General features: G+C 41.9%; 3 protein-coding genes across 4 annotated transcripts in view; 2 read left to right on the top strand and 1 right to left on the bottom strand.

The window, feature by feature from the left end:
* Positions 1 to 12,500, bottom strand: part of wrap53 (WD repeat containing, antisense to TP53) — a 361,447-nt gene that overhangs the window by 327,232 nt on the left and 21,715 nt on the right. The window lies entirely within an intron of this gene.
* Positions 11,394 to 12,500, top strand: part of LOC137792617 (beta-alanine-activating enzyme-like) — a 7,796-nt gene continuing 6,689 nt past the window's right edge. Inside the window, exon 1 of the mRNA XM_068588358.1 lies at positions 11,394 to 11,672. Coding sequence (XP_068444459.1) covers positions 11,538 to 11,672 — 135 coding nt within the window. The 5' untranslated portion in view covers positions 11,394 to 11,537. The remainder of the gene's footprint in view (positions 11,673 to 12,500) is intronic.
* Positions 12,123 to 12,500, top strand: part of LOC137791960 (myosin heavy chain, clone 203-like) — a 3,199-nt gene continuing 2,821 nt past the window's right edge. Inside the window, exon 1 of one of the 2 annotated variants that reach the window (XM_068587180.1) lies at positions 12,123 to 12,500. This exon is cut by the window's right edge and continues 1,572 nt beyond it. In XM_068587180.1, the coding sequence (XP_068443281.1) occupies positions 12,281 to 12,500 (220 nt within the window). In that variant the 5' untranslated portion in view covers positions 12,123 to 12,280. The other variant, XM_068587181.1, reaches the window with a different exon arrangement.

Here is a 12,500-nt window from a genome sequence, read left to right as displayed (position 1 = left end):
AACCTATGACTAGGATTAGTAACCTAGGACTAGTAACAGTAACCTATAACGAGTAACCTATGACTTGGAACATAGGACTAGGATTAGTAACCTAAGGCAAATGAAAAAAAAGGTTAATTCATTAAATGTTGCAGCTCTAATATATAAATATAATATAGAGTTTAAATCAATAAAAGAGTTTGGAAACTGGAAATATAGATTTAAGATTTTTTTTGATCAAGTGTTTAAAAAGTGTATAAAGTTAATTGCATTTCCTCTTTTTTTTAAAAAAAAAAGCAAAACGTTTCTCTTGGCGTCAATTTTATTTATTTATTTATCAAATTTATTTATCTGGGTTTGTTTTCTCAACTTTATTTCACTTTCATGGGATGTTTATTAATGAGGAGACATTCAGACATGTTCCAGACTAAGATCTTCTTTGTTGTAAAGAGTTGTTTTAAACAATAAAAGCTCATGTTCCAGTCAGACATGATGATCCAGTGTTGTGTAATATAACGAGTCCGTTACAGAGCCACCAACTCTCACGCTTTCACCGCGTGACACTCGCTTTTTCATGTTTTCACACGCTCACACGCCACACAACCAATATCTTACAGCAAAAAACAAATCAGAGGCGCGGTCGTTACTTTTCAAACTCCCCGACGATAGATGGCGCTAAGGAGCGCATCTGTAAACGGTCCGTGTACGTTTTGTTCGTTTGTTTTATCGTTCATTCGAGAATACGGAAATACGGAAAAACGGCCGTTTCTTCGTTTTCCGTTTCAAACCAAAAACGGGAAAACGGAAAACTACTTCCGTTTTCTCGTTTTTGGCGTCTGAAACCAAAAACGAGAAAAGAGAGACAATTATTTTCATGTCAAAATAAAAGCCAGTAATATGTATTATTATTTATGGTCTTTTAATTCTCATTTACAGTCTTATATGATGCAAACACATCGCAGAGTAACGTTAGAAGAAGATTAATTATTAAATATGAATAAATACACCTGGTTAAGTTAGCAACAGTAGAGACTACAGGCAGTTTAATACATGTATATATGTGCACAGCAAGAATCAACTGTTCAATTAATCGCTGCATTTTTTTAATGCAACACAGTTCGTAATATAGTTTAATCAAGTAATTTGTGTGTGTAGAGTTGATCATATTGAATTGTTTTATCGTATTGTGCTGTTTCTTGAGTGAACACAGAGCAGAGCCTGTATGAGACCACAGTAAAGGTTTACCTTTTTACCAGCAGGTGGCGCTATTTCATGTATTTACTTGTTATATGCGATCTTCTCTGTAGCTACTTGATGAGAAAACTCAACTGAAAGTTGTTCTCTGAATACTACTGTTGTTGAGTCACACAATGTCATTTTAGGGCTTTTTCAGGCGGGAAGTTAGTTGTTTAAGCAGCAAATCTGTGGTCTGTTTGTCAAGAATCAGCCGATTTAACCTTTTCAATACGGAGCTTGTCGCCAGCGACATAAAGTCAAACGCAAACTCGACGCAAAGCTAATTTGACCGTAACTCCCTATTTACTTACGCCATCGACGTAAATCCAACTGATTCTGAACGCTAAGAAGGTCCATTACGGTAATGGTGAAAAAAAACAGCAACAAACATGTCTGTGGGGGTGGAAGTGAGCAGCTGTAGAGAATTAGGGGAGACACTTTGACTGGCATTTCACTTCTTTGGAAATAATATGTTGGCATTGTAAATAATAGTATTATAGTTTATGAGAGTTCTGCCACTTGCTGGCCCACCTAAACCCCTTAATAAAGGCCATTTTCATGTCCCCACAAATATACAGGACAGTTGGAATTGACAGCTGTAGGGATGCAGACCGTCAGGCTGGACTTGGGTTGGGAACCAATGTATTCTGCCCTTGCTTCTGTAGGTTGGCTTAGCAGATAGCTAACAGTAGATCCAGGAAATAAAGAACCAGAAATCCAGGCTGGCATTTAGGGTTTTTACTTGAATCTTTGTTTTTGTAAAACTGTAGAAACAGAACATGACATTAGCTTACAGATGTGTCATAAACGCACAGAAGAATACCAAGCTCAGAATAAACATACAATCAATATGCTGGAAAAGCCAAGTATTCATTAACACCAGACTTCCTGGACTAATTAGAGTTTAAGCTAACTTTAACGTTGTCAACATATTAATGCAGAAGGGACATGTCAATATAAAAATGCTAATTGCGATTAGCATCGTGGATAGCATCGCGGTTAGCATCACAGTTAGCATCGCGATTAGCATCCACACAACACAACTGAAACGGTAAACAGACAGAGAATATATCGGAAAATATATTTACATGCACATACAGACGTACTTACAGACGTAGGTCTTTAAAGGCTACCAGACAATAAGTGAGACAAATAGCTGCAGCATGTCTTCTCAGCTGAATCGGAACAAACTACGGCAAGAGAGGAGGGCTAAACAAAGATGCAATTACACTCTGCACCACTTGGCGTCTGGAATGCAACACAAGGAAATGTGAGGCAGAACACTCCCCACTTGGTATTTTATAATACCACTACTAAGTCCCCTCGCTGAGGAGCAGCACAAGTTCTGAAACGGGTCTTGAATACATCTTAGGGGTGCCTTCTTTAATGATCCGGACATTAACTTTCCGAACCCTACCATCGCGGCTGGGAATGGTTTCAACAATAACTCCCGTCGGCCAATCATTTCTCTTAACTTGAGTGTCTTTGAGGAGTACCACATCTCCAACTTGCAGATTTGGTCTTTCTGACTGCCACTTCTTTCGAGACTGAAGGGTCACCAAGTATTCTTGCTTCCAGCGTCTCCAGAAGGTCTCAGCAAGACATTGAACTTGCCTCCACTGCTTTTTGTAGAGATCTTTGAGATCCATCTTCCCTGACGGGGCCGATAACACGTCAGTCTTCTGAGTAAGCAGCATTGCGGGCGTGAAAACCGCTGGCATCTCGGGATCAGAAGTCACTGGAACTAGAGGTCTCGAGTTCATGATTGCCATGACTTCAGCCATTAGTGTCGCAAGTACTTCATGTGATAGGCGACAGTTCTCCTTCAACAACATGGCATCTAAAATGCGGCGTGCAACACCGATCATCCTTTCCCACACACCCCCCATGTGAGAAGAGTGTGGTGGATTAAATATCCAGGTGCAGCCTTTATCTCCAAGGTGAGCTTTCAACTCTAGATCTTCTGAGTTAATCTGCAGTTCTTTACAAGCTCCAATGAAGTTTGTTCCCCTATCCGAACGTAATAGTCTCACATGACTGCCCATCGTTTGGCTTCTGCATGGCCACCTCTGGTCCTACGCGCTGAGATGGTCCGAAAACGTCAAGTCCAACATGAGTAAATGGGGGGTCCAAGGTAAGTCTATCTTCAGGTAACTCAGACATTTTTTGTTCTTCGACCTTTCCTCTCATTCTTTTGCAGGTGACACATTTGTGTACTACACTTGACACCAATCCCTTGCTTCCTGTTATCCACAGTCCGGCTGTTCGAATAGCTCCTTCAGTGAAGTGCCGACCTTGATGAACAACTTGTTCGTGGTAGTGTCTTACCAGCAAGGTAGAAACATGATGGCTCCTGGGAAGGATGATCGGGTGCCTTTCTTCCCAGGATATGTCTGCCAATGATGTTCGGCCTCCAACTCTCAGTAAACCACTGTCATCAATAATGGGGTCCAAACGAATGAGTGGACTGCGCATTGAGACTTGGCCCCCCTTTGAGATGTTTTTGATTTCTTCTTTGAAGAAGTCTTGTTGTACACTTTTCATAATTATGAGTCTTGCCTGAAGGAGTTCATCCTTTTTCTGACTACATTGAAGTGACGTTCTGGAGAAGGCTCTGGCTTTCTGGACGAGCCTAGCTATTGCACGAGTAAGGGATCTCCAGCTGGAAAATCTTCCAAATCGTTGGGAGCCGAGAAATCCACTTGTAGCTTTTGTAGCATAGGTTGAGACTTGGGGGCGCACCTCTACATCAGTCTCTGGCTGAAGAAGGTCAAATATCTCTGGATATGGAACTTCATCTTTTTCAGGTCTGGTCAGAAAAGCTGGACCTGAAAACCAATTGGTGTCTTTCAGAAGATCCGCAGGGACAGACCTAGATCCATGATCTGCAGGGTTATGGTTGGTTCGGATGTAGTGCCACTGGCATGGGTGAGAGGACTTCCTGATTCTTGTTACTCTGTTGGCCACATAGACGTAGAAGTTCCTGGTTGCATTGTGAATGTAGCCCAGTACAATCTTGCTGTCTGTGTAGAATTTGACTGTTTGGATCTCCAAATCAATTTCATCCATTATCAGGTCTGCGATCTCTGTTGCTAAGACAGCTGCACACAGCTCCAAACGAGGAATAGTGTGAGCAGGTCGTGGAACCAGCTTGGATTTCCCCATGATGAACCCCACATGGCTTGTCCTTCTGCATCAACTGCCCTGAGGTAAGCTACAGCTGATATAGCCATCGTTGATGCATCTGAGAAAACACAAATTTCTCTGTGTGATGTAGCGAGCAGAGAAACAGGAATGTAGGTCCTCTGAATCTGAAGCTGCTTGAGTTCCATTAGAGAATCTTTCCAGGCATCCCACCGGATTTCTTTCTCTGCTGGGAGTTGTGCGTCCCAATCATACTCTTCTTTCGAGAGGTCTCTGACAATTGCCTTCCCTTGAATCATGATTGGTGCTACGAACCCCAAGGGATCGTAGCGACTGTTGACCGTTGATAAGACGCCTCTCTTGGTGAACGGCTTTCCATTATTAGACACGCAGAAGGAGAAGCTGTCAGTTTGCAGATCCCATCTGAGGCCTAAACTGCGTTGGTGGGGTAGAGGATCAGATGACAGATCTAGATCCTTAAAACATTTGGCACGATCTTCAGATGGAAAAGGGGCTGTCACCAAACACATGTACTGTCATTCGGTACTCGGTCACTGGTTTTGTGAAGTCGTTACCTTCAAACCACAAGAACCTCAGAAAGTCACGATGGTCTTCACAGACTGTGAAACAATAAAACATCTGTTGAACATCTGCTATGACTGCAATAGGTTCTTTGCGGAAACGGATAAGTACTCCAAGAAGAGTGTTATTCAAATCTGGTCCCTTCAAAAGGATGTCGTTGAGAGAGATGCCTTCGTGCTTGGCACTAGAATCAAACACCACCCGTATTTGATCTGGCTTCTGAGGGTGGTAGACGCCAAATGCTGGTAGGTACCAGCGCTCTTGATTTGCTTTCAATGGTGGAGCTAGTTCTGCCTGGCCTGACTCAAAGATCTTCTGCATGAAGTCAAAGTATTGTTTTTTCACTTCTGGCTTTCTTTCTAGTGTGCGACTCAGAGAAGAGAGACGTTTGGCTGCTTGACCTCTATTATTCGGGAGATGAGGTCTCGGGTAGCGGAATGGTAAAGGAGCCACCCAAGTGTTTGTGTCATTCATGTAGACAGTTTTGTCCATAATCTCGAGGAAAGCTTTATCTTTGATCGACAATGCTGTTTTCTCATCCTCTTTTGTCTTGACAAAAACCTCACTTCCAAGATCGTCATCCTCCAGGAGCTCTGTGTTTTCCAGGGTTTGATTACTCTGACTTGATGTCCTCTTGGTAACTTTCTCTTTGACGTGGATAGCGCTAACACATGGACTAAGGAAAGATGTACGTCCATTAGGTAATACATTAGTCTTGTAGACGTTGATGCTGTTTGGCTTGTGGGCTCCCCTGAGACATACCAGTTGTTGAGCATATGGTGCATTGTTGGGTCCATTGTATTGTTTACGCACCTTGTGCACCCGTAGTAGGTCTCTGCCAAGGAGAAGGAGAATGTCTGTATCAGGATCAATAGCTGGGATTTTATCCGCAACTGGCTTTAGGTGGGGATAATGATGAGCTATCTCTGGGGAGGGGATCTCCGAACGGTCGTCAGGCATCATGTCACACTCTATGAGTGTGGGGAGAGGGATCTGTACGTTGCCATCCATTGACTCGACTATAAGTTTGCTTGCGCGTCGTCCTGGTGTTTCCACAACCCCTGAACATGTTTTAAGGATATATGGTGCAGCACCTGCTTTGATGTCAAAACGGTCAAGGAGCTCAGTCTTTGCCAAGGACCTATTACTCTGTTCATCAAGGACAGCGTAGGCTTTAACAGCTTTCTCTCTTTGACCTGCAGGGTAGACCTTGACTAAGCATATTTTGGAACATGACCGCGCGCCGACAGATTCCCCACAGACTTCTGTGCATTTTGACATGACCTCTGGTGTCTCATCCTCTTGCTGCTCCCCACTTTGATTTTCCTTAATAGCAGAGCTCACTGGTTCCCATAACGTTGGCCCAGGGTGGAGCGCAGATGGATGTCTGTTACTATCGCACTCTTTGCACTGCACAGCTTCGTCACAGTCCTTGGCAAAGTGACTTGTGGAAGCGCAACACTTGAAACAGATACGTTTTTCTTTCAGGTAAGCTTTTCTGTCCTCTATCGTCTTGTTGCGGAACCCCCTGCATTTTCTTAGAGGATGCGGTTTATTATGTAATGGACAGAGTCTGTCTGGATCCTCAAACTGTCTCTCCATGTTGTTTTGCTTGACTTCACCCTCAGAGGAAACCTCAGTCTTCCTGGTGAACACAGATGGTTTGTTGTTTTTCAGAGACGTATCTGTCTTGATGGAACCACCGATGGTAAGTTCAGCAAAGCTGGGGTCATTTCTTGTCTTTGCCTGGTCTTGAATGAACTTTACAAATATGCTGAAGGGAGGATATTGAACCTGGTAGTCATTTTTGTATTTAGAGCCAACTGATATCCATTTCTCTATAAGGTTATAAGGGAGCTTTTGTGCAATGGGATTGACTCCACGAGGTGTGTTAAGGTAAGAGAGTCCAGGTAAGAACCCATCTTTTCGAACTGCGTCCAGTTCTAACAACAGGTCCCCTAGTTCCCTCAACTTCTCATTATCTTTGTTTGAGATCTTAGGAAACTCATCTAACTTTGTTAAGAGAGCATTTTCGATCATTTCAGCTGAACCGTAGCATTCTTCCAATCTCTGCCAAACCATTTCAAGCCCTGAGCTAGCATTATTAATATGGACTGCACAAATGCGTTTGGCCTGCTCTGCAGACTGAGGCCCAAGCCATTTGGTTAATAAATCTAGCTCTTCTCTGGGGGTAAGGTTCAGGTCACTGATGGAGTTGGCAAAAGAGGCTTTCCATGTCCAATAATTCTCTGGTCTGTCATCGAATTTTACAAGTCCAGAGCTAACTATTTCTTTGCGAATTAAATATCTGGCTAAGTCAGCTGTGTCTGATTGAACATGCAGCGTTGCTCTAGGGGGCATGGCATGGTTTGTACCTGACAGCGTACTGTGATTCTGAGGGCTCACGTGGCGTCGCTGAAGGTTGGTTGTGCTCATGCTCTGGTGTTGTGCTGATAGTTCTTGGAATGAGCGGTCGTGAATTTCACCCAAACTGTTAATTTGGAGACCAGGATTGTCTGCATCATCGTTGTCCATGTTGGGCTGGCGCTTTGATGGAGAGAGAGGTTCTCGTTTTGTGAGTTGGTGCTGTTGCTGACCATGGTCCCAAGAATGTTGTTGCACATATTCGTTGGTGCGTTGAGCTGGTGGATACAGAGTTAATTTTGTCACATTTAGTCTTGGTGTTTCTCCACCTTCTTCCTCATAAGCTGCTTCAAGGATCTCAGCTTCTGTGATAGCTGCTACAGCAGCGCCCTGACTTTTCAGTGCATGTAGGTTGCCTGTAGTTCAGTTTTCCTCCTTTGCTGTTCTGCTTCGATTTCTGCTCTTCTCTTTGAGTCTTCTGCTTCTACCCGTGCTTGCTCAATTAACATGTCTGCTTCTCTCTGAGCATACGAAGCTTTGACCCGAGCAGCTTCCGCTTTAGCTCTTGCCTTGGTGACAGCAGAGCTGTGTGTTGACGCACGGCTAGATTGGTTTGAGCGTTTGGAACAGGAAGAGTACTTAGACTGTACATCTGATGTGTCTTGCAGAGGGTTTTCTTCTTTGTGTTCCTCCATAATAGCTGATGAGCTGTATTTCTGGTCTGCAGTGTGTTTAATCCACTTTTCATTTGGTAGCCGTTGAGTAATAAGTCTTTTTACTATTCTGCCCTTGCTTCTGTAGGTTGGCTTAGCAGATAGCTAACAGTAGATCCAGGAAATAAAGAACCAGAAATCCAGGCTGGCATTTAGGGTTTTTACTTGAATCTTTGTTTTTGTAAAACTGTAGAAACAGAACATGACATTAGCTTACAGATGTGTCATAAACGCACAGAAGAATACCAAGCTCAGAATAAACATACAATCAATATGCTGGAAAAGCCAAGTATTCATTAACACCAGACTTCCTGGACTAATTAGAGTTTAAGCTAACTTTAACGTTGTCAACATATTAATGCAGAAGGGACATGTCAATATAAAAATGCTAATCGCGATTAGCATCGCGGATAGCATCGCGGTTAGCATCACAGTTAGCATCGCGATTAGCATCCACACAACACAACTGAAACGGTAAACAGACAGAGAATATATCGGAAAATATATTTACATGCACATACAGACGTACTTACAGACTTAGGTCTTTAAAGGCTACCAGACAATAAGTGAGACAAATAGCTGCAGCATGTCTTCTCAGCTGAATCGGAACAAACTACGGCAAGAGAGGAGGGCTAAACAAAGATGCAATTACACTCTGCACCACTTGGCGTCTGGAATGCAACACAAGGAAATGTGAGGCAGAACACAATGCAACATTCCTCTTTTGCATTTTGGACCAACCAGCATGGCACTGTCTCATAAAAATGAATTTCCCATCCAATAACACTGGACAGAAGAATCAGAAGAATTGAGATACAGCAATACAAGTCAAATACAGGAATGTAATCGTAAAGCCACCACTAATTCTGAAGGTTTCTGAGCTTTTTGGGGAGTACTGTATTTAACTTGTGTTTGACATACAGAATTAGAAAAATACCAAAGATTGTCTTTCTTTGCTGATCTAGAAGTGTGCAGATGTCATTGGTTCAGATAAAAATGTGAGGACCTGCTCTGAGGTTGTGACCTGCTGTTCTCAGCTAAACAAAGTCATGACCTGTGGCTCTGCGGTCATGACCTGCTGCTCTGAGCTAAACAAGGTCATATGACCGGCTGATGTAAATGTTTTAGTAACCGACATGTAACCTGGGGAACCAACGGCCTTGTTGCTCAGTTTCACAGGAACAGCAAACTACCTTAATTAATATATTATTATTTATATAATCAGAATCAGCTTTAGGTGTGTACACATTCAATGAATATGACTTATCTAAATGTACATGCAGAAATATAGACATACGGCTGTAAACAGGCAACAACGTCTAAGAATCATTTGACTACTATAAACTATGTGAGACATCTTAGAAGTGTGAGAGTAGCTGTGCTCTCCATGTTTCAGTTTGAGAACATAAGTCATACAGTCAACTCTTCAAACAGTGTTCACACACAACACAGAGCTGAATCCTTCTGGAGACCATAGTGCTACGTTAAGATGATGTGATTTAGTCAGAGGTGCTGAGACACTGACAGCAGAGTCAAAACAGATCAGGTTATATGTTGGTGATGACAGTAACAGTAACAACATGATGGTCTGCATCCCTACAGCTCCAGAGGTCACTCTGAGGGGTCACAAGACAGGTAACATGGTAGAAGTACAGAGAGACAATTCATCTCGTTTGTGTTCTTGTAAGATTTTGTCAAACTTGTTGTATCTCAATGGCATTTGGACCAAAGCCTTTGACCAACACTATATATCTTCTCACCTTGGCCCTTTGACCTCTTCTGTACCATTCAATGCAGGATTTTTATTTGTAATAAATTAATCAACCAGGTAGGTAAATTATATGCGTGTTTAATAAGAATAAACGTAGTTGACTTTCCATAATATTTCTCTTCTGAACAATTGAAAATGAACATGAGCGAAGCTTTTGAGATTACCGGAATGAAATTTAACCTATTTTACATCTTCTCAAACAGTTTTGTTTCCCCAAAACATTGAGTGTCCGTGTTATATAGGCTTTCATATGTGTTCATGTCCAAACGTTTTGAGATTTGTTTATCTCCGTGAAGCAGTTTTCATCCAGCTGAAGACAGGACCCATTAGTGTACTCCTCACACATCCAGAAAGGCACTGTTTCCTCCCAGAATAACTTTCTTTCTGTCCATTTCAACTGTCTTTCTGTGTGTTTGTGGGGACATGAAAGTGGCCTTTATTAAGGGGTGTAGGTGGGCCAGCAAATGGCAGAACTCTCATAAACTATAATACTATTATTTACAATGCCAACATATTATTTCCAAAGAAGTGAAATGCCAGTCAAAGTGTCTCCTCTGATTCTCTACAGCTGCTCACTTCCTCCCCCACAGACATGTTTGCAGCTGTTTTTTTTGTTTTTTTTCACCATTCCCGTAATGGACCTTCTTAGCGTTCAGAATCAGTTGTATTTACGTCGATGGCGTAATAAGGAGTTAAGGTCAAATTAGCTTTGCATCCACTTTGCGTTTGACTTCATGTCGCTGGCGACAAGCTCCGTACTAAAAAGGTTAAATCGGCTGATTCTTGACAAACCGACCACAGATTTGCTGCTTAAACAACTAACTTCCCGCCTGAAAAAGCCCTAAAATGACATTGTGTGACTCAACAACAGTAGTATTCAGAGAACAACTTTCAGTTGAAGGTTTCTCATCAAGTAGCTACAGAGAAGATCGCATATAACAAGTAAATACATGAAATAGCGCCACCTGCTGGTAGAAAGGTAAACCTTTACTGTGGTCTCATACAGGCTCTGCTCTGTGTTCACTCAAGAAACGGCACAATACGATAAAACAATTAAATATGATCAACTCTAAACACACAAATTACTTGATTAAACTATATTACGAACTGTGTTGCATTAAAAAAATGCAGCGATTAATTGAACAGTTGATTCTTGCTGTGTACGTATATACATGCATATTAAACTGCCTGTAGTCTCTACTGTTGCTAACTTAACCAGGTGTATTTATTCATATTTAATAATTAATCTTCTTCTAACGTTACTCTGCGATGTGTTTGCATCATATAAGACTGTAAATGAGAATTAAAAGACCGTAAATAATAATACATATTACTGGCTTTTATTTTAACATGAAAATAATCGTCTCTCTTTTCTCGTTTTTGGTTTCAGACGCCAAAAACGAGAAAACGGAAGTAGTTTTCCGTTTTCCCGTTTTTGGTTTGAAACGGAAAACGAAGAAACGGCCGTTTTTCCGTATTTCCGTATTTTGGAATGAACGATAAAACAAACGAACAAAACGTACACGGACCTTCCGTATTTCCGTATTCTCGAATAAACGGAAAAACAAACGAACAAAACGTACACGGACCACGGAGGTATCGGCTCTCGAGTCTCACGCGTTAAACGTGACTGTCACTCATCGTCTTAAGTCCCGCCCTCCCGCCACACAGCTGTTCGGCCGCGCGTATTTCTCGTCGAGGTTTTTTGAAAAGTTGGCAGCTCTGCCGTTACGTTTTATGAGGAAGCCATGAGCCCGTTAAAGAGAAGAAAGGTCGTCCCCTCCGCTGCTGGGAGCACTGGGAACACTGGGAGTGAGGAAACGAAGAGCTTTCCTCTCTCTGCTCCGTGGATAGAAAGGATTTCAGCTGGAGGACTTGTTCAGGTAAGAAGGACACGCACAGGAAGGACGTTTATCATTTTATAATGCTAATTTATTAGTCCGAATACTAATATTAATGTATTCTCAATAACCGTAATAATATTCAAATGAGAATGTAATAGTAATAATTAAAAAAACACATTCAAATGTGTATATATATATATATATATATATATATATATATATATATATATATATATATATATATATATACATACATACATACATACATACATACATACATACATACACAGTTTCCTCTGCTTTGGACGCCATCTTGTTTTTTTGTGATTATTGTTTCCATGGGGATGGAATGCCCCGCCCACTTTGGCTTCAAAGGCACAACTCTTTCCTAAACTCATTTGTACAACTGCTCCAAGCAATTCCTGACTCTTCGCTCATGCTTGCATGCAGTACGACAGGATCTACGTCTGAGAACACAAAAAGGAGATTTATTTTACTTTTCAAGAGCAGCAAAGTGTTTCACTGTGAAGTCATTATTAATAGACCACGATCATCTTCATAAAGACGCCCCACAATCGTCTTTAAGAGGCGCGCCACGAGTATCTTTACGACACATTTATATTGATATTTCCCCATCTTTGCTTCAAATGTATCAAGGGGATACCCAGAGACACGAGGCTCAGCCTCAAGATGGTCCAAAAAAAGAAGCACAGGTTGAAGTAAAAGAAATTTCTGCTCAAAATGAGATGAAGGATCTCAGGGCGCCGATCCCGGAGAAGGAAAAAGCAATCCTGGATCTTACCGAGAAGCTCAATCTTGAGATCAAGCTGCGGTCCGAGAGCGAGTCCAACGCAAAGGTTCTTTATT

This window comes from Clinocottus analis, unplaced genomic scaffold (assembly GCF_023055335.1).
Source record: "Clinocottus analis isolate CAN_PGR_092001 unplaced genomic scaffold, fCliAna1.0.p SCAF_21, whole genome shotgun sequence".
In the NCBI taxonomy this organism is placed as follows: domain Eukaryota; kingdom Metazoa; phylum Chordata; class Actinopteri; order Perciformes; family Cottidae; genus Clinocottus; species Clinocottus analis.
The sequence above is the reverse complement of the archived record's forward strand: the minus strand, read 5'-3'. Positions and strand labels throughout refer to the sequence as shown.